The sequence below is a fragment of the Papio anubis genome, chromosome 10 (genome assembly GCF_008728515.1).
Source record: "Papio anubis isolate 15944 chromosome 10, Panubis1.0, whole genome shotgun sequence".
Taxonomy (NCBI): domain Eukaryota; kingdom Metazoa; phylum Chordata; class Mammalia; order Primates; family Cercopithecidae; genus Papio; species Papio anubis.
In genome coordinates this window covers 15,178,978-15,206,734 of record NC_044985.1, presented here as the reverse complement: position 1 = coordinate 15,206,734, position 27,757 = coordinate 15,178,978, and the positions used below count along the sequence as shown (strand labels likewise).

Below are 27,757 nucleotides of genomic sequence, written 5' to 3'. Positions count from 1 at the left end.
TATCCCCCAGTCCTCACAATGCTGAAATGCATCCCTCAAGATTAAAGACCCTATTCCTAACTTTAAGGAATAAAGGTGAGCTTAGTGCTTCAATCCAAATATGTTGTCAGTACTTAGTATGTGCTTTACCAGGTGTTATGGATACAAAAATGAGTGTGAAATACTCTCTGACCAGGTGGAACTCAGTTTAGACTTGAACATAATTTGGAAAATAACATGTATGGAGGAAGATTCATAAGCCTGATCATGTGTGTTAGGCAAAACTAGTTAGGCTTATAATTATGCTTAAATAGATTAGGTCAATCGTGTATGTAACAGAGCTAGTAAATAGATAATTAGATATTAAAATGCAGGTGTACTGGTTCTGAAACCACTAACTCATAATGCGTTTACCAAATTCCTCTGAGTGTAAGATTGTTCATTTTAGCAGTTTCAGAACTGTATCACTCCAGGACTTAATCTCCATGGTAGGGGTTCCCTGATTTGAGTGTGCACAGGAATCATCTGGAGAGCTTGTTACAACAAAGATTGCTCAGTCCTTCCCTCCCTGGGAACTCACTAGGTCTGAGTTGGGGATGAATGATTTGCATTTATATAAGCTCAGGGGTGAAGCTGACCATATTTTGAGTAGCACTGACCTTGGGGAATGTTTCCCAGACTTCAGCACACAGTAGAGTCATCCGGAGAGCCTGTTAAAAGTGGCTGTTAGGACTTCCATGGCCATGGAGATTCAGAAGGTCTGTGATGGGGCTGAATAATTTTTATTTTCAACAAGCTTTCAGATGATGCTGACCCTACTGGTCCATGCATTGCACTGAGCTAAGGCATTGTCTAAATAGGTAGACAGAAGCACCCTACTAAGAAACCAAATTTTTAAAAATATGAAGGCTTGATCAAAATATGTACTCTCCTTAGCACAGAGTCCTTTCATCAGAGAAATGGGAAAAAGTAAAAGGAAACTAAATGGCATGAATCTCATGGGCAACTTTAAGAAGCAGTGGCACTCTAAATAGCAACTGACTTGGATATGTATGAGGGATGTGTTACATATATTGGGAGAAGATTGTCTGTCTGAATAATGTAACTGTAGTACCTCTAAGTAGACTGCTTTCTATCTATTTAGAGGTCAATTTCAATTTCTATCCCTCTTTCTAAAAATATCTTGTCCTTGTATTCTGTTCCTAACATTAACATATAAGGTTGATAGAAAATATGGGTAATATAAAAAGTGCTATTGAATGATATCACTAGAAATAATGTTCATGTAAAGAAAAGATGTGGGCCAGCACCAAGGTCTGGGCAAATGCGCAATTTTGAGAAATTGGAAAAGTTCCTAGCAAACAACAAACAGGAAAGTATGGTGTCACAGGAGCCAAGAAAAGGTTCTCCTGGGAGGCTTCAGCAATGAAAGGATTGGAATGCTGATAAGAAATATTGTAAGATGATAGAAAAATTGACTGTCTGACTGGGCTCCATGGAGATCACAGTATTTCTCATTGGAATGTTTTGCACAACCCTAATTGTCCTTCTTTGCAGAATGAAAGTCTTGTGGGAAAATAGAGATTAAAATATAATTAATTCTGTCTATAAATTATATAGACATATATAAGACATATATAAATTCCATCTATAAAATATAACTAATGTGTTTGTGTGCATGCAACATTTTTCCCTGAAATATAGTTTTGCTTCTATATTTTTCTGTTCTTATTCATACCACACATTATTCATTAGCACAGATTTATATTACATTTTGATAACTGATGTCCATCAGATATTATCTCAAAATTATTATTTTATATGATTATTTTTCCATCTAAATTTTAAAATCACTTTATCAGTTAAGAAAAAAAAGGATTTTATTTGGATTTTCACTGGAATTACTTTAAATTTGTAGATTAATCTAGGAAGAATGGACACCTTTACCACATTGAATTTTCCTTAACAGGAATTTGAAGATTCTCTACATCCTTCAAGTGGTCCTATAAATTCTGTAATAACATTTTGTGGTTTTCTCTCTTTGAACAATAATACTTTCTAAACACATTTAATATATTGTTTTGCTATTATAAATATTATTTTATATATTTTATTGTAAATTTTTGTTATTTTCAACTGTACAGTTTTTAACTGTATTATTTTTAACTGTACAGTTCATTGACATTAAGTACATTCACATTGTTGTGCAACCATCACCACCAGCCATCTCTAGAACTTTTTTCATCTTATCAAACTGAAACTGCATAACCATTAAAAAGGTAACTTCCCATTTTTTTCCTCTCTTCAGCCCCTAACAGCTACCATTTTGCCTTCTGTCTCTAAGTATTTGACTACTTAAGGGACTTCGTTTAAGTGGAATGATACAGTATTTGTCTGTTTGTGACTGACTTTATTCCCCTTAACACAGTGTTTTTAAAGTTCATCTCTGTTGCAGCAACTGTCAGAATTTCCTTCATTTTCAAAGCTGAATAATACTCATACACACACACACAGGCACACACACCCCATTTTGTTATTCTGTTCATTTATCAATGGTCATCTGGTTTGTTTCCACATTTTCCTATTGTGAATAATGTGTCTTTGAACAGAGGTGTACAAATATCTGTATCACTGCTTTCAATTGTTTTGGGTATATAACCAGAAGTGGAATTACTATGGATTATTAATGATAATCCTGTTTTACTGTTCTGTTAGATATATCACAATATGAATTTCCAGCTACAATTTCGATGTCATTTTAAATACTCTCAGTTTTCTTATGTACCGTTTTCCTGATTTTCTTTAGTTTGTCATTACTTTTCTTTAGCTTTCAGAGTGTGTTTAAGGCAGTTGTTTAAAAATCTTTCTCTAGTAAATCTGAAGCCTTGAATCTTTAAGGTTGGTTTCCGGAGATTTATTTTGATCTTTTGAAAGGACTAGATTTCCCTATTTCTTTATATGCCTTGTGATCTTTCGTTGAAAATTGGATGTTTGAAAAATCAGACACTTCTTCCAGTCATTGTAGACTGTGTGGAGTGAGACGTTCTCTAAATAGCCCAGCATGAAAGTTTAAGCTTTTCTCAGGCATTTTCTAGGCATGTCTTCCCAGGGCCTGTGTGTATGGTATTCTCTCCTGATTGCCCCATAGACAGGGATGCTTTTATTTATTTATTTATTTATTTATTTATTTTGAAGGCTGCTTTGCTATGTTTTATTATCCATCCCTAAGAGTTTCACCCCTGCTTCTTCCTGCAATTTTGGCTGTTCCTCCGTACTACTCTTTCCATAACGTATTGCCCACAGTTTCTGCATGTCAGCATACTCTTGCAGTTTTCACGAACTATGTTACCCATCACAGTTTTCCATGGCTTCCAAACTGAAATTCAAACTATATATTCGGTTTCATCTGAAAGCTCCAATTGAGGCAAGACAGAAACCAGTCCCACCGGCAGCCCACAGGCAGCCCACAGACAGGTCAGAACTTTGCAAAATAAGTTCCACTGCCCTCCTTCCTTCCTGAGAGAAAAATACTGGAAAGTGGGCTACTTCTGTTTTACTGCACTCACTGTTCCAAGGTGGGGAAGCACAAGAAATAATGCTCTGAAATGTCCTACCTTTTGCACTGTGGCTTTTTCTTGCTGGGGCAGTCACGTGGTTGGAAAGGAGTTAATTTGACTGGTTACCAGAGCTCCCGAAAAACTGTTTTAGTGAGTCGCTAGTAGTTTACTTGATGATCCTGTGGGGGAATGAGGACCTGGAGCTTTCAAATTTGCCATCTTTCTGACATCAAATCTGTTTGTTTGTATTTTGTCTTTTTTAAATAGCTTTAGTTGTAGTTTTTAACCCTAAATGTGTCCAGAATCACAGTTGATTAGTCCTATCTTAGACCTCTAAATCATGATGCTAAAAGTCTAAAACTAACAACACACAATGTATTAAGGATAACTGTCACACTTATTTTGTTTCTAGTTTACTGTTAATTCATCTAGGAGTGTGTATTATTTCGTTTTCACATTACTGTAAATAACTATCTGACACTAGGTAATTTATGAAGAAAAGAGTTTAATTGACTCACAGTTCCACAGGCTTAACAGGAAGCATGACGGCCTCAGGAAACTTACCATCACGGTGGAAGGCAAAGGAGAAGCAAATACATGTTACCATGGCAGAGCAAGAGAGAGAGTGAGCGAAGGGGGAAGTGCCACACACTTTTAAACCATCAAATCTTATGAGAACTCACTCACTATCATGAGAAGAGCAAGAGGAAAATCTGCCCCCATCATCCACTAGACTCCTTCTCCAATTGATCCCACTAGGCCCCTTCTCCAACATGTTATTTGGATAGGGCCACAAATCCAAACCATATCCAAGTTTGTCACCAATAATCGTAATTATTAGGGAGTGATAAATGCAAATTGCAACTCATATAATTGCCAGTTCTTTTATAAACAAATTAATTATAAACAAACAAACCCAAGCTTAGGCAACAATGCAAGCTCCCATCTCTACACAAAATATATAGAAAAAAAGTAGGCAGGTACAGTGATACATTTCTGTGGTCCCAGCTACTTGGGAGGCTGAAGTGGGAGGATTGCATGAGCCCAGGAGGTTGAGACTACAGTGAGCGATGATTGTGCCACTGCCGTCCAGCCTGAGTGCCAGAGCATGAACCTGTCTCAAAAACAAAAACAAGAAAAAAAAAATCCCAAATTAAAATAAAACAAACAAACAAACAAAAAGGGCAACAAAAGACACTTGCTTGGCATTTCTAACAAGCTTCCAGCTGATGTTGATGCGTTTGGTCCATAGCTCAGATTTCAATATGAATTGGCATATTTAGCCTTATGTAGGTCAAAAGCATAAACCTATAAAGAGCATAATTTTGAAAAATGTGTAACTTGTAATAAGTTATAAAAAAAAATTACTTTATTTAGCATAGAGTTCTCTAATCATAGAAGAAGGATAAATGGGGAAACAGAATGGTGTGAGAACAATGAGCAATTTTAAGAAGCAATAGGCAGAATAAGTATTAAGTGCAAATTAAATATGAGAAATGATCTCCATGATTATGTTTTCTTTATTGGTATTCTTAACTAATGTCTTGTAGGAAACCATGACTGTTTCTCCTAATACTAGATGGTAGTCCATAATATTTGTTATTTATACTAAACTCTTACATTCAATTCACTAAAGTTTTATTTAGTATAATTGCATTTATTTCTTTAAATTGAATTTAAATTTTCTTTTTGTGATATTTTTTCAGACATACTATTCAGACAATATGATCTTAATAAAAATTTAGAATTTTTTTCTGCCTTCAATATGTTATAAAATATTTTAAAGAGTGCAAAAGTTATTTGTTTCTTGGAGGCAAAATCAGATTTTGCCTGCTTCTTTTGGAAACGCCTTGAAAATTATCTCAGTTCCTTTTATGCTTATTAATCTATTATAGTTTATAAATGTTGTCAATTATTTTTTCCAGAAGGAAAAAATAAATGAACACTTTGTGGAAATTTCCAAATACCTACATGTGTATTTTTATACAGATTTCCTACTTACTTTTTAAAAAACTCCTCTGATTCCTTTTCCACTCCAGATTTTTTATAGTTATGTAATCCCAGCATATCCAGCACCTTTTTTTATAGGATGTTGATTGAATGTGCAAAGTGAATGTTTTACATCAGTATAAGAAAATTAGTATTTTTCTTATTTATTTCCCATAGCAAAATTTTATGACTTATTCTTTTACTTTTATTTGTTTAATCTTGTATTATGTTGTTGCCTAGAAAATTCTTCCTCAGACTTTATGCTCACTGGGAACAGGTCTTATTTTAATTTGTATTCCAAGCTTCATCTTGTGTGGTATTCCAAGCCTTAACACACTCCAGTACATTTTGTTAAATGATAAATGGTATTGTTTAAAGGAAATTTAAATTGAATTTCTGTATCTCAATACTTTTCAAGCCAGAGCTTGCTTAACGTTTGTTAGGTGTGTTGCAAGAGCATGTTTCTTTAACATGGAGTTTATTCCGGGTATCTTTTAAAGTTTTAACTCTTAAATTCTGTTTCTCTAATATCATGAGACAATATAGAAACTTTTAAAGTATTTTAACTTTCTTTAGGATATTTTCAGATTATTCAGTATAAATGTCTTTGGACTATTTCAAACCTTTACATATTTGACATTATTTACAGTTGAAAATATAAACACCATCAGTAAAATAAAATAAGTAAAAAAACCATTCAAACTTTTGAGCTATTTAACAGAATGTGAACTGATGGAAGAGGACACCCCAATTTTTTTAAATTTTGAGGCACTTTATTGAACTTCTTTGATAAAACATTAAGATTCTATGTGAAGACATATTGAAACTAGTAAGTATAGGGAAGGGTAAAAGAAAAGTGAATACGTTTTTGAGTGATTGGTATGATTGTGTTAAGAAAGACACTAAGCATCAATGTAAAAAATGTTAATACTCTAGGGTTAAAAAACCTAAGTACATCTTTTCAAGCAGAAATACAGATATTTTGAAGAACCTTCCTTGTGCTTCTTAGAAAGTAGACAGGTGGTTGGAGAAAATCTATTTTTGTTAAAAACATACCCACATTGAATCTAGATACATAATTTCAATATTGCAATGATTTTTCCTTATATTTTCTCTAAATATCATGTTTTTTAACTATTTCAATATAAATGGATTATATTTCTCTTCAGAGTACATATGGCAGATAAATACATTGATGTTTTCCAAAGGAAAGTGCAAGTGGAATACCATTTTTTTAAAAAACAAATTTTGGTATCCTTTCCTTCCCTATGAAGAAAAGCAAATCAGATAGTTAAGACTTTTTCTTTACTTTGCCAAATAAAATGGTGTATAACCCTTGCATTTTTCCTACTTATTATGCCCAGCATTTTTCTCCTTTCACCTAAACAAATAAAAATGAATCTGAACTTAGATAAACTATCTTTATAATGGTAAGCCTTGTCTTGTAAACTAAACTGTTCTCTGAAGGGTGATGAGTAATTTGTTGGTGGTAGATATAATGTAAATAGTTAGGTTACAGACGCAGTTTAGTTTTGACTATAGCACTAATGTGTCTCCAGGCAATCACAATATTTAATATGATCTGACATTGAACACAAGCATTTCAACTGATGTATCCATCCACTGGAGGGCTCATTTACAAAAGTAGCACCATATATGGATCATTTAATGTTTGTCCCTAAGTTTCTAGACCCTCTCCTTGTGATGTCATAATCTAACATGCACTTTGTTGTGTGGCCAAAGCATCAGATGACCATGTTGCAAGTTCCTAACATGTTCCTTGTCTAAAGCTGCTGCCCAGGATCATACCTGTTCTGTTGGTCTGGCATGTGGAATTGATTACTTTCCGATGTGGGATGGTAGAAAGTCATCAAAGACAAAGTCAATTGGGATCACTTTCACCACCACTTAATTAACTGGTCAATTACTTTCCAAGCACCTATTAAGAGAACGGGAGATTGTTAACTGATGTAAGGAATCTAAAATTGTTTAAGACTGGGTGTAGTGGTTTATGGTTTTAATCCCAGAACTTTGGGAGGCTGACACGGGAGGATTGCTTGAGGCCAGGAGTGTGAGACCAGCCTTGGCAACATAAAAGACCTTGTCTTTACAAAAAATAATAATAAAAACAAAACAAAACTGAGTGGTAATGGCACTATGCCTGTAGTCCTAGCTACTCAGAAGGCATAGGAAGGAAGATCACTTGAGCCCAGGAGTTTGAGGTTTCAGTGAGCTATGATTGTACCACAGGACTCCAACCTGGGTGACAGAGCAAGACCTTCTCTCTAAAAACATTTTTTTTTTAAATTAAAAAAAGAAATAAAAATTTCTAAGATGTGATTCTTACATTAAGGAGTTAATAATTTTAAACCTAACAGGATTATGATGGATCTTTACACATGGTTTTAAGCAACACCATCACTACCATTCACCATCATCATTATGATGGTGATGATGTCATTCATTCATAATATTATGAATGATGAGAAAGAGTACAAGTGTATTGAGGGAGAACATTCCAAACAGTTCACTTAGTGTAAACTTTCTTATTGTATACTTAGGTAAGAGTTTTTTATGAATTATTTTAATCCTTCCAACACTTAAAAATAATTATCATTGTTATTCCAGTTGTTCTGGTAAAAATATTGAGGCTCAGGATAATTTAGAAGTGTGTTTGCAGTTTACTAGCTCTCAAGTAGCAGAGTTGGATTCAAACTTACTGGTACAGTGTATTTTAGGCATATTTTTTTCCCAGAGAAAGGAAAGTCATATGTGGCTTGCATAATTAGGAGAAACTCCCAAGAGAAGAGACATTTGAGCAGGATGTTGAATGACTGACAGTGTCTAAAACTGGATGCATATGAAAGGGATTGGATGGAACAGAGTTAGGGATGGAATGGTGATGTGAAGGTTGAAGCACCTGAGGCAAATGTAAGGAAATGGTAATCAGAGCAGCATGAAATACAAGATTCTTTCTCAGAAGTAGATTGTGCTGGCTGGGGAAACAGAAGCATGGATATAGATAATTATTTTTTCTAGACTCACACATTTGTGTTTGATTCTTTAGCTAGCATAGGGATGTTAAAGAACTTTGGATAAAAAAGTAACGTAAGTAACATCATGCTTTAGAAATGTAATGGTAATAGAATATAAGGTGGATGGAAATGGGATAATTATATTACATTCATTAAGTCAGCAGTTCTCAAACAGGGACTTGTATATGCCTTGAGCATCGATGAGTCATTTCAGAGGAACCACACATTCTTATGTGCATTACTTTATGAACATAAAAATATGTCTCACTCAAATTTGTTTTACCGCTTTTTAAATGGTGGACTTCCATAGTCAGTTGTGACTGGGAAAATACGTATTTATTTGTAAAAATTACTGAATTCAGGATAGCATTACTGAATTCCAAATATTACTGTGCATTTTCCCAAATAAAAGGTATTGATGTACAGTTATGTATGGGTCCAAATAACTTACTGATTTATTGATTCTTTAATGTACTTGTTCTAGAAATATTTATCTTTACAAATGGCATTATAGTGCTTAAGTGTGATCTTTATAATCAGATTTTATGAACTAGCACTCCAGCTCTCTCATTTATTATCACTAAATGGATATGTTACTGATCTCTTCAAATCTCATTTTCTTATCTGCAAATTTGTGAAGATGACACTAATCTTACATGATTATTTTGAGGATTATGTGAGATTGCAAATCTAAAATATTTCAATATCAGATACATAATAATATATATAAGCTATTATTATTCTTTGTTAGACTATGTCTGGTAGACATTACATGGTTTTATTATAGTCACAAACTGAAAAGTACAGTCAAAAGTCATTTCTCAAATAGTTTGTCATGAGTTGGAGTGACAGCCTATCAAGATAATAATCAGTCAATTTCAGTTTATAATTTTTTCTTGATTCTCTTACTGAATTGAAAAGTCAGTTATAATTGCTACATTTTTATTCTTTTTCCCTTTTCTTACATTGTGAAACAATAATACATGCTTGCTTCCCTTACAGTTAATAAATAGGGAAATATTTATGGTTCTTGGCCCAGATACTCATTTGCTGTTGGTTACTGCCCCTGTTTTCACTGTCTCAGTTCTTTACATGAGTATTTCCCAACTTTCAGACCACTGTAGGCTTTGATTTACAGCAGCAACCTCTCTCGTTCTATCACTCTACCTTCTGAGTAGCCTCGAAGTAGGGCGTTATTATAGAGAATCACCAATCATCACAGCACACACATTCTGACAAAGAAACTCACCTAGAAACCTGCAAGAATGTTGCATTCCAGATAAGGGTTTATGTTCACAAGACAACTATTGATCGTCTTTATATCACTTCTCTAAAGCTGATAATTTGGGGGACCCACTGTCTTGATTTACGTGGAAAATATGGATGAAAATCCTAAAGTGCAAGAGGAATAGAAGTGTTGGATAATAAGCATTATTTGAAAAAGAGGTGTGGAGCAAGTCATTTAAGCAAAAGTGGAATTGATCTCTCCTGGATTTGGTTTATTAGAATGAAAGACTACCTTAGAGTGATTTATCTGAGAAGGGAAACAGCAAACAACAAAATGCCTCCTATGCATGGTTTCTTTTTGTATTTATTTAGAGTCTAGTTCTTTAAATCTGATGGGTTTATGGCACAATTCAACACCAAAATAACTATATGAATATTAGCATCAATGTTTTAATCTGTGAGTCACTGGAACTCATGTACAATTTATTAAATGTTTGCTATTCTGTTTATGTTTGTTTAAAACAAAGCTGCTGTCTGTATGGCTTCTTGGGTGATTTGTGCACATGTTGTGAGTTGGATACCTTCGTGTTTTGTGTCCTTCATCACCAAATCAGCCATTTCTGAATAAAGAGGGCTGTATTGAGAAAGGATGAAAAACAGGTGGGAAATGGAGTAGGAAGAAAAAAAAAAAAAAAAACAAGAAGCTCAGTGTTTTATAAACTCTATTGCACAGAAAAACTGACATTCGTTTCAAATCAATGTGATCTGTGCTTTGCTTTGGTGAGTTATGGCCACACATATCTAGTAAACACAGTCCAGCACAGATCATTGGAGGAATGAATAGCTTTGCCACATGCATTGTGAGAGATGTACAAGTTTATTTTCCTCGTCAGCCATACGTTTTGCCAATATCATGCATGTTGCCCAGCAAGTGTCATTAACCACTGATACAGAAGGACTCATTTAGTTTAGTTACTACATCCTGTTGGTTTTTGTGAGTGGTGGGAGAACTGTTTTAAAAAGACCCGTTTGGTTAACAAATGTGTGCTGCTCTGCGGTAAGGGACATTTTGAATGATTTTCCCATTTCTTTTATTTTATTTTTTTTTGTTTGAGACGGAGTCTCGCTCTGTTGCCCAGGCTGGAGTGCAGTGGCCGGATCTCAGCTCACTGCAAGCTCCGCCTTCCGGGTTCACGCCATTCTCCTGCCTCAACCTCCCAAGTAGCTGGGACTACAGGCGCCCGCCACCTCGCCCGGCTAATTTTTTTTGTATTTTTAGTAGAGACGGAATTTCACCGTGTTAGCCAGGATGGTCTCGATCTCCTGACCTCGTGATCCACCCGTCTCGGCCTCCCAAAGTACTGGGATTACAGGCTTGAGCCACTGGGCCCGGCCTGATTTTCCCATTTCTGATCTTTTCCCCATCCAGTTAGAATGTAGTTCATAGTGCTTCAAGAACATTTGTATTTACATCTTTATTGTAGGTCCCATTGTAGCAAGAATAAATGTAAATGGACTCACTCTATTTCCATGATTATTTTGCAGAGTATTTTGGCTATCATTCCTGGTGTTTACAGTCAATGGATTTTTACACCATCTACATTTTGGACAGCAAGCATAAATTCTGCTGGTTTATCTCACAGAGAGATCAGATTGCCCCCCAAAAGATAGCCATTTATAATACGTGCACTTTTGAATAATTAAATGAACTACCGAAGAGGAAATGGATTCTAATCAGCTTTCAAACTGTGATTGTGCCATGCACTGAATCATTCCTTTATGAATACATTTCTCTTGGAGCATGTATAATTACGAAACTTTTTTTTCTATCTCGGTAGGAACTGGGAAGTAACAGCCCTCCACAGAGAAACTGGAAGGGAATTGCTATTGCTCTGCTGGTGATTTTAGTTGTATGCTCACTCATCACTATGTCAGTCATCCTCTTAACCCCAGGTAATCTGTCTTTATTCCTCTCTTATGATGGTATTGTGGATGATAATTTCACATTCAAATGCCTTAAGAGGGTAGCAATATGTGGTATCTTAGGGCACATTAGCATGGGTTGGAATTTGGGAAAAAAGCATAATCAGACATTTTGCAAACAGCACAATAATTCTGCAGTTCAAATATCATGCAGGATATTTTGGGGAAGCTGAAAATGTAAAATATGTAAGTTGAGAATGCCAAGGAGATTTTTGGTCTCCATTGCCACTTACAGACTTACTATGTGTTAGTTTGATAAATGCAGAAGACATTTGACTTTTATTGTGGGTTGAAGATGAGGGAGTGGCATCTGGAAGTTTCTATATATAGATAATAACCCAACTGTATGGAAATGGAAGAGAGGAATTGTTGGAAAAAGAAGATCAGATCGAAAGAGAGTGATCTAAGCCTCTATATTTGGACACCTCTTTCTTATGCCTTCTTTTCCTTCCTTTCCTTAAAGTTTTTACATTCTAAGTTTCTACCCTATCTAAAGAACCTTTGCAAATTGCGCTTGCAATGATTTTTGGACTGTGTTCTTCAGATTAAAGAGTTTAATACTAATATGGAAAATATCATTGTGCTTCTTTCTGGGGACTATTTCAATACCCATGAGATTTATTAGTCTTTAGTAGGTACTAATAAGGAAGGCAGAGATAAGGGGATCACTTTTAAACTCCCCCAATTGTCTTCCAGATACATTTGACATGTTGCTGCAACCCACCCACCCGTTTTTCTCAAAGACTGAACACCCACATATGATACAGTGTTATGAAAAATAGTCGTTTCTGGGATATGATTGAATGAATCCAAAAATCAACTGATATTTTAAAATTACAGCCTGTTGTTGAATGTTATTTATTTCCACTTCAGGTTTGTCTTAGTTGTGTTATTTTATGAGCCCCTTAAGTACACTGAACTTATTTCCTGATGTACAAAATACGGTTAACGATAACTGTTTTTCAGAGTCATTTAGTCAAGTAATTTTGGTGACTAATTATACAAATGGCAGTATCAATTGTTCCAGTGAGACACTTTGTGAAATATACCATCTTTGTAAAAATATTGACTTTGAAATGTATAGACTGCTAAAAATACAGTTTTTAGATATTAGTTAACATGTGGAGAGGTTGAGAAAGAAACGAAGGGAGATAGTAGGGAGGAAGGAGGAGAGAAAGGTAATTGGAAAAGAAGAAAGAAAAAATTCCCTGGTAAAATTAGTTGACTTATCCAGCATTCTCCCCAGAAACCTTTTCTTACATACGAATGTACGATGCCTCATTTGTACATCTGCAATACAATGTCATTGAGCAATATGATGGCTCTAAGTTGCTGCACAATGCCAAGAATCTTTGTTACAGGAAGATGAGTTTCAGCATGGTGTTTCACTTAAACATATGAAGTTTAACATAATTATAAAAAAAATGAATGAGTTGATATTGAGGCCTTCTATTGATGACTCTTAGCCAGATGGAGGTATTCATGTCACAATTCCTGTGTATTTCTCTTGAACTCTTTTCTTTCATCCTGATTCTAGCATCCTTGGCCCAGTGATTCACTTTCTCAGGTTTTCTTGTTCCTCACTGAGGCCATAGTGATACTTTGGCATCCTTGAGAGTTCGATACAAGAAAGGCCATATAGAATTAGCCACTCACTAAATTAAGCCTCCTCTGCTCAACCCTTTCAAATTTTTCCCAGTATAAACCACAGTGATGAACCATAATTGAGTTCATTTTGTCCTGCACTTATTCATTTATTAAAGCAAGAGCAAGCATGACATACCTCAGTTTGAGTTCTGCTTCTGTAATATACTAGTTTTGTACAATTTGGCAAGTTATTTAACCTTGTCTCTCACTTTACTCATCTGCATTTTAAGTATAATATTTAGTGCCAACATTTCAGTATTATTATGGAGGTTAAATGAAATAATGTAGTCCAAGAGTTTATTTAGCACAGTGCCTAGAACTGCTGCTGCTTTTCCTTTGATTATTGCTATTATTCAGTAGTTATTCACCACCAGAAACCATGACAAGTAGTGTTATAGAAAGAATATTTCCCAGAAAAGGTATAAAACCTCTCAGGAATATACATGTTTGTGACTACAATTTCAGTTATGACAAATGGAAAATTATGACAAATGGAAAATATTTAACCTGGAGTTAGTCTTCTAGGGTGAAATTATTCATGCATTCATTCATCCCATAGATAATTATGGAGTTCTTACCACCTTCTAGGTGCTCTGGTAGTTGGCCCTGCACTTTTGCTACTTTATGTCTTTCACCTCCAATCCCCAATTACAAAATGCAAACATTTAGAAAATATACATATTTAGAACACCCACAGCCCCCCAACCCAGACTTAATTTCATATGATATTAATCATACAAATAGAAGTGGCATTTATTTATTTATTTATGTTCTGTTTTGAGATGGGGTCTCGCTCTGTTGCTCAGGCTGGATTGCAGTGGTACAATCATGGCTCACTGCAGTCTTGAACTTCTGAGCTCAAGTGATCCTCCCACCTCAGCCTCCTGAGTAGCTGGGACCACCATGCCTGGTTATTTTTTGTTTTTATTTTTGTAGAGATAGGGTCTCTCTGTGTTGTCCAGGTTGGTCTCAAACTCCTGGTCTCAAACAATTCTCTTGCCTAGGCCTTCCAAAGTGCAGGGATTACAATCATGAGCCACCACCCCCAGGCCACAATTATTATTTCGATTTACAGTTTACCAAGTGCATTTCACATACCATGTGTTCAAATGTCTTCAGATTTCACTATTATTATTGGTAAGGTCATTATAAAATAAAAAAGTAAATAATTATGCTGGGGTGGAAAAGGTACTGCTATAGGAAGCAGACACCTTACTTGACACAGAGAGTGTTCTATGCCTTCTGTAAACTCAATGCCATCAAGTGCCTAGAAGATTATATAAATTGATGAAGTGGGCAAGTGTAACAATAGTGGTTAGAAATTTGAGGTGTGACCCAGCGAAATGGCAGTGCAGTCACATGGCCTTTATGGTGGGCTCAACCCAAACATGTCAGAGTAATCTATAAGGCCAGAAGACTAATGGTTTGCAGCTCAATACTTCAGTCTTCAGCCTGGAAGCATTTTTAGAAATTATCTAGTCTTGCCTCTCTCATCGGACAGGAAAAATATCTGAGTTTGTTTAACTTTTGGGATGAGAACAAGAACATGCATCAAGGCCATGTTCCCTCTTGATTTTGCTTGTGTCTGTGGCTGTGTATGTCTGTGGTCAGGCTGCAGTGCTCCAATTGCACAAAGCCTTTCTCTTCTAACCCTCAGGCTTGAGTTCTCTCAGCTGTGCTAAGACAGAGCCACAAAGAAAACCTCCAGCTGGAAATTCAAAATACAGCATCATCTTTCTGATCTTCCCTCTGTCCACCAATATGTTCTCAAGGCCTAGCTTTCTAAGTAAAACCAGTCAAGCAGGTGGAAACTTTCAACCAAGTAGAGAAATCTATGTCAGGAGGGGAAGCTTCTGATTGTGGAATTTCAGCAAGACACTGGGACTTTTAGGACAAGGCCTGCCTCTAGAACAGCTCTTCTAATAAGAGTGGCAGTCAAGCCGGACGCGGTGGCTGACGCCTGTAATGCCAGCACTTTGGGAGGCTGAGGTGGGTGGATCACGAGGTCTGAAGTTCGAGACCATCCTGGCCAACATGGTGAAACCCTGTCTCTACTAAAAATACAAAAAATGAGCCAGGCATGGTGGCATGCGCCTGTAGTCCCAGCTACTCGGGAGGCTGAGGCAGGAGAATTGCTTGAACCTGGGAGGCAGAGGTTGCAGTGAGCCCAGATTGCACCACTGCACTCCAGCCTGGGCAACAGAGTGAGACTCTGTCTCAAAAAATAAAAAAGAGGGGCAGTCCTAAATTCATATAGCTTTTATAATTATACAACCCTGGACTAGTCACTTACTTCTATGGCTTCAGTGTTTCATTGAAGACAAGGACATCTTTGGTTTGCTAGAATGTGAAGTGATCTCTTGAAGTGTGTTATAACTCTAATGTCTATTGTCTAATATATTAATAACAACTACCAACGATAATAATGCCTTGTCTAGTGACAAATATAGCAACAGATGAAATGTGGTGGGCTCTTTCATTAAGATTTTTCTACCATGAAAATATATTTAGTGGGTTGTTTTCAAAGATGAAAGCGTACAAAAAGTTATTTAGTCAAAGAAATGTTTTAGAAACTGTTTTACTCAAAATAGCATAACAATTTGCAGGTAAGTGCTAAGGAATGCACGCCTATAACCAGAGAAACACATGTTCGTTGTAATTTTGGTTTGATTGCAAATTTATTACAGAAGTAATTTGACACATGTGCCTTAATTTCTAAAATTATCAAACTCTTCATTGCCTTGTGAAGAGAAGTCCTAACTATTTTTGAAGAATAGGCTATTCAAGTATTTCATTTTATAAGTATTTCTGAAAGGAACAAATTATTCATTCCATTTTTTTAATTACAGTGTGGACTTATTCAGATGCATTGATGAAGCCTACATTATTTTTTCTGTTGAGTTTGTTTAAAGAAAAAGAATTTATCCACATTTATTTTGAGAATATGTTAACTATAAGATCAATAATTATACTCTGCAAATATATGAGAGTACATTCATGCTTAAAGTTGTGGAAATCAGTCTAGTAAAGCTATGCGTCTACTTTGCAATCTTATTTTTACATTTAATATGTAGAATGAGAAGGATTATACTTGGGAGAAGATTTTGTGCAGAATACAATTACAAATTTTGGCCTGTTTTAAGAACAAAGGTGCATATTTTATGAGTCAAAATGCATTTGATATAGGATAGTCATCAGGCTCTTTAATACATCCACCATATTGAAATAGCCACCTGAGAACTGTGTGTACTCCACAGTTCTTCAGCAACAATGACCTGTTGCCCTTTGACTGTGTCTGTTATCAGTCAATATCAAGACAGAGTCATCACACTGATCATCTGTCATGGCTGACTAAGGATAAAATGGGAAAGCACCAAAATGTGGTGGTCTTCATTGTTAGCTCTAGCTCTTGTTTCTTTTGGAAACTTCCCAGTTACCCTCTGTTACAACAGTGGAATTCATTCCTTTAGTACACTTTTTAGGTGTGCATGGTGGATGGTCTTTGCAGGTTTATCAGAGTATGAAAGAAACCAAGCATTGATGTAGGAATCATGAGAGCTCGGCTTGATCTCAGTTAAACAAGAATTTAATAGTAATTTTTCGGTTCTGCAATAGAGACGTCTTTATTTTCACTTCTAGAAGTATCTCTAAGACTAAGAATTTTAAACTACTTTCATACGCCATGTTGGGTAATAACTTACACAGGTTGATACTGCCACAGTGATGTTGATGGTTAGATAAGTCTTTAATATCAGATATGGATTACATCCATGAAACTATGCTCAATTAGTTCATTTGAGTCAGAACATAGAATTAAGGAAGTGAAGGAAATTAGAGAAACATAGGCAGCCCTATTCAGAAAAATCAACAAAAGAAACCAAAGACTACAAGACAGCATTTAAGGAATTATGCCTTTCTTACATCAACTTAAATGTACAGTGCACACAGTCATCTCATTTAACCCTTATAACACACCAGTTTAAAGGAAGTAGAGCAATTTTCTACATAACACAGCTAAGGTCAACAGCTTTGGATGACTTCAGCAGCTAGTTTGTGGAGAAAGTATAGTAGATAGAGTGATTAAATTGACCTTGGTATTAGACTGACTTGGATTCATCTCCTAGCCTTGTTATGTGCCCACAAATATGATGCTGAGGTAAAGAATTCTCTCTGTTCCTATTGTTAAGACACCAGATTAAAAAAAAAGACTTGACCCTTTGAAAGAGGGCTTTAAAAAGATTCATATGCCTGCGCGCGCGCGCGTGCGCACACACACGTAAAACTCATTTCCTAGAAAGCATTTAACAAAATTAAGGACTTTATTGAACTGATGACAGCTGATCTGTTATTGTTATGCAAAAATTCAAAGTGAATTCACTCTAGTTACTATTTTGCTCTAACAAAATGACAGCTCTTGGTATAGTTAGTTAAAATGTTATGTTGTACTATATTGCAAACAATATCTTGGCATCTATAATTTAATAGGTGTCATTTAAGCACCTGACCTGTGTTTTAAAATGTCAAAGCAATGATTAAACTATCCCCATTATGCTTTATGAGGGGAAAATAATGTTTTACACATTTTTAGATTTGCACTACTTGTAAACATCGGCATCAACCAAGATGCAAATTGTTTATTTTGTTGAATTAAGACAGGAGATGTGTTGTATTGATAGACATAATCTAATGTGTCTCTGCTTGTTGTTTTCAAGAACAGCATAGATTGAACACAGATTTCAGTGTAGCATTACCCAGGCATAATCAGGCTGCAGAGAAAACAATGACAGATTCTAACAGTTTCCCCCTGGATAATATGAATTGTTGTTGCCTTTTAAAATAGATTTATCTCTGATGTTGAATGAAAAATAATTTTCTCTGGCATTAATGGAATAAAAGTAGTTACTTTTTTGTCTTTCCTTTAAAGTTTCATTTATATATTTAAGCCATATTTGATTCCCTTAGTTACCCTCATAATGTTAGAGTGTCCAATGAGATAACTGATGAATTTGGTTTACATTATAATGTGTTTAGTTTTTACAAGAGTCAGAAGAGAACTTATTAACATTTATGTATACCTTCTTTTGCCAGATGTTGTACTAAGTGCTTTCCATGTACTATTTTATTTTTTCTCACATCACTGATATTGCATCTATTTACGTTCTAGAGTATTCATTTGAGTCTTACAAGTTGAAGTAAATTGACTAATTTCATGCAACTATAAGTCAGAGATGCTGGATCACTATCTCAGGCACTTTTGGCTTTGGCATGTGTCATAATCCTTGTAATATAAGTTAAGACATATTCTTGTACACATGGAAGATAGGGGCCAAAATATTTTAGAAAAATAAATTTTCCTTTATTCTTTCCCATGAGTTTTGTAATTAGTAAAGTAATTCTGTGTATTTCTAAAAGGGAAAGCATAGCAGAGAAAGAATTCAACTAAGGATGGAGGTGTAAAAATTTGGACAAGGGGCAGAAAGGGAGGAAGTGACAGAAGTGGGAAGTTGAAAATCATAAGTGTAAATTCTGTATGTATTTTTATTTCTGGTTTCATAATTTTTCAGAACCTCAAAAACCCACAATAAAATATAAATTCACATTTTCTATCCTAAACCACATTATATAAAATTATGTCATTGTACAACTTTAATATTTTATCATATATTTTATATGCTTCTTCCTAATAGAAATTTGATTTAGAAATGTGGTATTCTGGCCTCTAATGTATGATTAGATAGCCTGGTCTCTGAGAAGTCAGGTTTCCATAAAAGAGAGAGTTATGATGGGGTTCGATGGCTCATGCCTGTAATCCCAGCACTTGGGGAGGCCAAGGCAGGAGGATCACTTGAGCCTAGGACTTCAAAACCATCCTGGGCCACATAGTGAGACCCCATCTCAACTAAGTGTTTTAAAACAATTAGCCAGGTATATTGGGACATGCTGCTCAGGAGGCAGGAGGATTGCTTGAGACTGAGAAGTTGAGGCTGTAGTGAGCCATGATCACGCCACTGCACTCCAGCCTGGGCAAGAGAGCGTGACTCTGTCAAAAAGAGTCTCTTATCTAGTTCCAAAACATTTTCCTCATCCCAAAAGGAAACTCTACCTTTTGGAATTAAGCAGTTGCTCCTCATATCCAACTCCCTCATCCCCTGGCAATCACCAATCTACTTCCATTCTCTGAAGATTTACTTTTTCTAGGTATTTCACATAAATGGAATCAAATAATGTGTGATCTTTAGTGTCTAACGTCTTTCACTTTTCATGTTTTAGAAGTGCATCAACCAAGTCACTTATAACAGTGTTTCATTCCTTTTTATGGCTCATAGCAATCCATTGTATGCATGTTCCACAGATCGTGCTACTGTGAACCTGTGTGTATTTGTTTGAGTCCAGGTTTTTAGATTTTTGAGGTTATATACCTAGGAATGGAATTGCTAGGTCATATGGTAATTCTGTGTTTAAATGTCTGAAGAACTATTTGCCGTAGCAGCTGAACCATCTTACATTCCCAACAGAAATATTCATGTGTTCCAGTTTCTCCAAATGCTTACAAACACTTGCTCTTTTCTCTTTTTTTTTTTCATTTATGGGCATTCAAGAGATATGAAGTCGTATCTCTTTTGGTTTTAATTTGCATTTCCCTAATAATTAACAATAATAACTAAGCATCTTCTCATGTGTTTATTGGCCATTTATATATCTTCTTTAAAGATATGTCTATTTAAGCCTGTTGCCCATTTTAAGGGACTTGCTGGTTTTACTGATAGTGAGTTGTAGGAGTTCTTTATTCTAGATATTAATCTTTTGTCAGAAACATATTTTCATATACTTTTTTATATAATGTAGGTTATCTCTTTATTTTCATAATAGTTTCATTTGGTGCACAAAGTTTTTCATTTACCTATTTTTTCATTGCTTATGCTTTTGATATCATATCTAAGAATACATTGCTGAATCCAAGGTCACAGAGATCTATCTTTTCAGTTTTTAAAATAAGTTTATGGTTTTAATTTACCTACATTGCTCATTGATCCATTTTGAGTTAATTTGTTATATGGTGTGAGTTAGGGAGTCTAACTTTAATTTTTGCATGTGAACAATCATTTCACCAAGCACCATTTATTGAAGAGACTGTTCTTTCCCAATTATGATAGTGTGACCCTTGTTGATTGTTCTTGGTTATAGATACATGAGTTATTTCTGGGCTTACAATTTTACTTCATTCATCTCTATGTCTATCCTGATGCTGGTACTGCATTGTTTTGATTACTGCAGCTTTGTGGAAGTGTTTGAAATCTGGAAGTATGACTGTTAACACTTTAAAAATACGTATATTGCTTTGCTATGAAGAGCCCATCACAGTTCCATATACATTTGAAAATTAGCTTTTTTATTTCTGCAAGAAAGCCAGTTGGAATTTTAATAGTAATTGCATTGAGTCTGTTTTTGCTTTAGGTAATATTACCACCTTAGATATATTAGTGTTCCAACTCATAAATACAGAATGTCTTTACATTCTTGAAATAATTTAAATAAAACAAAAATCAACATTTTGTAGTTTATAGTGTAAAAGTCTTTTACACTTGGTTAAGTTCATTTCTAATTATTTTATTCTGTATGATACTGTAAATAGAATCTTAATATTCTTTTCTGATTAATCATTGTTGGCGTACAGAAACACAACTGATTTTTGAGTGTTAATCTTATATTCTTCAACTTTGCTGAAATCATCTATTAGATTTAGTAGCTTATTGTAGATTCTTTGAGATTTTCTATGTATAGAGGATCATACCATTTGTGATCAGAAATAGCTGTACTTCTTCATGTCCAAATTGACTATCTGTTAGTTCTTTTTCTTGTCTAGTTACTCTGGCCAGAACTTGCAGTGCAATGTTAGATAACAATGGTAAAAGTGGTTATTCTCATCTTATTCCATCATAGGTGGAAAGTTTTCAGTCTTTCTTCATTGAGTAGTCTTAGTTTGTTTAGATAAAGATTCTTTACATGATTGAGGAAGATTCTTTTTATTTCTAGCTCTTAAACTATTTTTATAAGGAGTGTTGGATATTGTCAAATATATTTTATCAATAAATTTAAATGATCATTTGTTTTCTTCCCTTTTCTATTTTATGTTGTAGTACATTGATTTTCTTCTGTTGAGCCACTCTTATACTCCTGGAATAAAACCCACTTGTTCATGGTGTATAAGCCTCTTCATATGCTGAAGAATTCAGTTTTCTAATATACTTTAAGGATTTTTGCATCTGTATTTATAAGAGATATCGATCTGTTGGTTTCTTTTCTTGTGCTATCTTTGTCTAGCTTTCATATCAAAATAATTTTAACCTCACAGAATGAGATAGTAAGTAATCTTTTCTTGTACAGTTTTGGGAAGAGTTTGAGAGGGATGAGTGTTAATTATTCTAAATGTTAGAATTCACAAGTGAAGTCATCTAGTTCTAGCCTTTTTATTGTTAGGAAGGTTTTTGATTCATGATTTTGTAACTTACTCATTATTGGTCTGTTCAGGTTTTTTAATTTCTTCTTGAATAAGTTTGGTAGTTTGTGTTTTTCTAGAAACTTGTTTACATCATATAATGTCTAGTTCATTTGTGCTGGTATAACAAAATACCACCGACTGGGTAATATAAACAATAGTAATTTGTTTCTCAGTTCTGCAAGCTGGAAAGTCCAAGGTCAAGGTTCTGGCAGGACTGGTGTCTGGAGGGGGCTGCTCTCTGCTTTCAGGATGACACCTTTTTGCTGCACTCTCCAGAGGGAAGGAATACTGCATTCTCATATGGCAGAAGGAACAGAAGGAAAAGACAGCCTTCCCTTCAATCTCAAGCTGTTTTATAAAGCTATTATTTCCATTCACAATGGTAGGGCCCTAATAATTACCTCTCAAAGTTCACACTTCTCAATACGATTGCTTTGGGGATTACATTTCAATATTAATTTGGAAGGGGAACACAGTCACTCAAACCATAGCATATAATTTGCACCTCTATTATTTCATACATATATGATTATTATTTTATCTATTTAATGACCATTTTTCAATATATAGTATCATTTCTTATAACAATTTTTGACTTAAAGTCTTAATTTTTCTGATATGAGGATAACAAATTCTGCTCTTTCTTGGTTACAGTTTGCAAAGAATATATTTTCTATCATTCACCCGCAATGCATTGCATCTTTAGAAAGAAAGTAAGTGAATTTTAAAAATCCATTTTGCCATTTGCAGCCTTTTGAATGGAAAATTACATTTCTTTCTTAAAATGAAGTAGTTGTTTCATTGTTCCATTTATTTTCTATTTGTCCTTTAACTTATTGTTTTCTTTAAGTACTTCAATGCTGCCTTATTTTGTGTTTAATTTATTTTTATAGTGTCCTTCTTTGATCTCTTCTCATTTTCTCTTTCAATTTTTTTTCTTATGGTTATGTTGGTTATTGTAATTCATGGTTTAAATTTATAACAATTTAGTTCGAATTAATTTTAACTTATTTCAATCACAGACACAAACTCTGTTTTCATACAGCTTCACCCTTACCATATTGTTTTTGTCATAAATTATATCTCTCTATATATTGTGTGACTGTTAATCTAGATTTATAATTATTATTATACACTTTTCTTTTAAATCATATTAATATAAGAAGTATAAAGATGAGTCACAAGCCAAATATACAATAAGACGGCCTTTTCTATATACCTAGGGAGTTATCATTACTAGAGTTTTTTGTTTCATCATATGGCTTCAAATTATTGTATAATATTTTTCCACGTCATGCTGAAGTACTCCCTTTAACATTTTTGGAGGGTGGTTCTACTTATTGCAAACTCCCTCAGCTTTCCTCAGCTTTTGTTTATCAGAGAATATCTTGGTTTCTCCTTCATTTGAGTGATGATTTTGCTAGATATGGAATTTTTGTTTGAAAGCTCTTCTTGGCTGGGAGCAGTGGCTCACACTTGTAATCCCAGCACTTTGGGAGGCTGAGGCGGGAGGATCACCTGAGGCCAGGAGTTTGAGACCAGCCTGGCCAACATGGCAAAGCCCTGTTTCTACTAAAAATGCAAAAAATTAGCTGGGCCTGGTGGTGGGAGCCTGTAATCCCAGCTCCTTGGGAGACTGAGGCAGGAGAATCACTTGAACCTAGGAGGCGGAGGCTGTAGTGAGCTGAGATTGTGCCATTGCACTCCAGCATGGGCAACAAGAGTGAAATCCTATCTCAAAATAATAATAATAATAATAGTAGTAATAATAATAATAGTAATAATAATGCTAATAAAGAAAGAAAGGAAGGAAGCTCTTTTTTAAAAAAACCTTGTTCCACCTTTTTCTTGTCTCTATGTTTATTGCTGAGAAATCTCCTGTTAAACTTATTGTGAATCCCTTATATGTATTAAGAGAGTTTTCTTTTGCTGCTTGCAAGATCATGTCTTTGTTCTTATCCTCTGAATATTTGATTATAATGTGTCTCAGAATGTATTTTTTAGTTTTTTGTTTGTTTGTTTGTTGAACTTCTTGAATATATAGTCCCATGTCTTTTGCCAAATTTGGCAAGTTGTTGGCCATCATTTCTTTAAATACTCTTTCTGCCCTTTTCCTCTCTCTCCTCTTGTGATTTCCATTATTTTATGTTGCTATGTGTGATGGTGTTATAAATGTGTCTTAGACTTTGCTCATTTTCCTTCATTCTTTTTTCTTTCTGCTCTCTATACCAGTAATTTTAATTGATCTATCATTTTTTTCCACTGGTTCTTTCTTCTGCCTGCTCAAATCTGCTGTTTTATTCTTCTACTGAGTTTGTATATAAGTTCTTATACTTTTAAGCTCCAGAATTTCTGTGCATGTATGTGTTTAATATTTTTTTATCTCTTTATGGATATTTTCTACTTTTTTCATACATTGTTATTCTGGTTTCCTTTAGCTCTGTATTCATGATTTCCTTTATTAGCTCTGTGAGCATATTTAAGACAATTGATTTAAAGTCATTCTCTATTGAGTAAAATGTCTGTGCCTCCCCAGCAGCAGTTTCTGTTAACATCTGTAAATGGACTATACTTTCTTATTTCTTTGGATGCTTTACAATTTCCGATTGAAAAGTGTACATTTTGAATATTACAATGTGGAACTCTTATAATCAGATTTTTCTTCCTTTTCTGGGTTGGCTTTTGTTTCTTGCTGTAGACTGTAGCTATTTGTGTTTTCTTTGGTAGAATCTTTTAAACTATTTTTGAAAAATCACTGTTATTCACCATGTGTGTTCTCTGAAGTCTGTTCTTTAGGTTGTGTTTGGCTAGGGTTTTCTGTTTGATTATTCTGTTTTGCTTGATTTTTTGGTTTACAAATATTTTCTCGAATATTAGGAGGCAAATGTGGCTATGGTGGGGTGTGGAGGGTGGGAGAAATAAAAACAGAGAGGGTAAAATACCTTTTCAGATTAGCTCTGTGTTTCACACTTCAACACTTAGCCAACCCACTTACAACTCTACCTTAATCTTTACTTCCTGCCTCTTTTATTGCGATAAACCTGGATTCCTTATTATATTTGAAGCCCAGCATAAGGTTTATATCTTTACCACCTACACTGCTTTCTACTTTATTATATTATTCATAATAGTTTCTATTACAACTAAGTTCTCAATAATTCCAGGCATACATTGTAATATTGCAGGTTTAGTTTCAGAACACTGCTATTAAACAACTATTCCAATAAAGAAAATCATACAATTTTTTTGGTTTCCCACTGCATGTAAAAGTTATATTTTTAGTGTTTGTGGTTTATTAAGTGTGCAATTACATTATGTGTTATAAAATTGAACAGAACTTAAATAAAAATTGCTTTGCTGTTAAAAAATTCTATTTGATGATCTGAGCCTTCCGCAAATCATAATCTTTTTTTTTGGTAGAGGGTCTTGCATTGATGTTGATGACTGATAACTGAACAAGGTGGTGTTGCTGAAGGTGGGCATGACTGTGACAATTTCTTAAAATAAGACAGAAATAAAGTTTGCCACATTGACTAGCACTTCCTTTCACAAAATTTTCTCCATAGCATGCAGTGCTGTTTGAGAACATTTTCTCCACAGTAGACCTTCTTTCAAAATGGGAGTTGCTCCTCCCTCTCAAATCCTACTTTTTTATCAACTAAGTGTATGTAATATTCTTTTTTTTTTTTTTTTTTTTTTTCTTAATTTCTTTTTTCTTTTTTTTTTTAATTTATTTATTATTATTATACTTTAAGTTGTAGGGTACATGTGCATAACGTGCAGGTTTGTTACATATGTATACTTGTGCCATGTTGGTCTGCTGCACCCATCAACTCGTCATTTACATCAGGTATAACTCCCAATGCAATCCCTCCCCCCTCCCCCCTCCCCATGATAGGCCCCGGTGTGTGATGTTCCCCTTCCTGAGTCCAAGTGATCTCATTGTTCAGTTCCCACCTATGAGTGAGAACATGCGGTGTTTGGTTTTCTGTTCTTGTGATAGTTTGCTAAGAATGATGGTTTCCAGCTGCATCCATGTCCCTACAAAGGACGCAAACTCATCCTTTTTTATGGCTCCATAGTATTCCATGGTGTATATGTGCCACATTTTCTTAATCCAATCTGTCACTGATGGACATTTGGGTTGATTCCAAGACTTTGCTATTGTGAATAGTGCTGCAATAAACATACGTGTGCATGTGTCTTTATAGCAGCATAATTTATAATCCTTTGGGTATATCCCCAGTAATGGGATGGCTGGGTCATATGGTACATCTAGTTCTAGATCCTTGAGGAATCGCCATACTGTTTTCCATAATGGTTGAACTAGTTTACAATCCCACCAACAGTGTAAAAGTGTTCCTATTTCTCCACATCCTCTCCAGCACCTGTTGTTTCCTGACTTTTTAATGATCGCCATTCTAACTGGTGTGAGATGGTATCTCATTGTGGTTTTGATTTGCATTTCTCTGATGGCCAGTGATGATGAGCATTTTTTCATATGTCTGTTGGCTGTATGAATGTCCTCTTTTGAGAAATGTCTGTTCATATCCTTTGCCCACTTTTTGATGGGGTTGTTTGTTTTTTTCTTGTAAATTTGTTGGAGTTCTTTGTAGGTTCTGGATATTAGCCCTTTGTCAGATGAGTAGATTGCAAAAATTTTCTCCCATTCTGTAGGTTGCCTGTTCACTCTGATGGTAGTTTCTTTTGCTGTGCAGAAGCTCTTTAGTTTAATTAGATCCCATTTGTCAATTTTAGCTTTTGCTGCCGTTGCTTTTGGTGTTTTAGACATGAAGTCTTTGCCCATGCCTATGTCCTGAATGGTACTACCTAGGTTTTCCTCTAGGATTTTTATGGTATTAGGTCTAACATTTAAGTCTCTAATCCATCTTGAATTAATTTTCGTATAAGGAGTAAGGAAAGGATCCACTTTCAGCTTTCTACTTATGGCTAGCCAATTTTCCCAGCACCATTTATTAAATAGGGAATCCTTTCCCCATTTCTTGTTTCTCTCAGGTTTGTCAAAGATCAGATGGCTGTAGATGTGTGGTATTATTTCTGAGGACTCTGTTCTGTTCCATTGGTCTATATCTCTGTTTTGGTACCAGTACCATGCTGTTTTGGTTACTGTAGCCTTGTAGTATAGTTTGAAGTCAGGTAGCGTGATGCCTCCAGCTTTGTTCTTTTGACTTAGGATTGTCTTGGAGATGCGGGCTCTTTTTTGGTTCCATATGAACTTTAAAGCAGTTTTTTCCAATTCTGTGAAGAAACTCATTGGTAGCTTGATGGGGATGGCATTGAATCTATAAATTACCTTGGGCAGTATGGCCATTTTCACGATATTGATTCTTCCTATCTATGAGCATGGTATGTTCTTCCATTTGTTTGTGTCCTCTTTGATTTCACTGAGCAGTGGTTTGTAGTTCTCCTTGAAGAGGTCCTTTACATCCCTTGTAAGTTGGATTCCTAGGTATTTTATTCTCTTTGAAGCAATTGTGAATGGAAGTTCATTCATGATTTGGCTCTCTGTTTGTCTGTTACTGGTGTATAAGAATGCTTGTGATTTTTGCACATTAATTTTGTATCCTGATCTTCTGCAGCCTCTGCTGCTGATACCCAGGCAAACAGGGTCTGGAGTGGACCTCAAGCAATCTCCAACAGACCTACAGCTAAGGGTCCTGACTGTTAGAAGGAAAACTATCGAACAGGAAGGACACCTACACCAAAACCCCATCAGTACATCACCATCATCAAAGACCAGAGGCAGATAAAACCACAAAGATGGGGAAAAAGCAGGGCAGAAAAGCTGGAAATTCAAAAAATAAGAGCGCATCTCCCCC

General features: G+C 35.1%; 1 protein-coding gene across 6 annotated transcripts in view; it reads left to right on the top strand.

The window, feature by feature from the left end:
- Window positions 1-27,757, top strand: part of DPP10 (dipeptidyl peptidase like 10) — a 1,394,248-nt gene that overhangs the window by 841,502 nt on the left and 524,989 nt on the right. For 4 of the 6 annotated variants that reach the window (XM_017947907.2, XM_017947908.3, XM_003909197.4 and 1 more), the window contains exon 2: window positions 11,626-11,740. In XM_017947907.2, coding sequence (XP_017803396.2) covers window positions 11,626-11,740 — 115 coding nt within the window. Of the gene's footprint in view, window positions 1-11,625; window positions 11,741-21,529; window positions 22,300-22,571; window positions 22,631-27,757 lie in introns of those variants that run through there. The other 2 variants (XM_017947910.3, XM_017947911.3) reach the window with 2 other exon arrangements.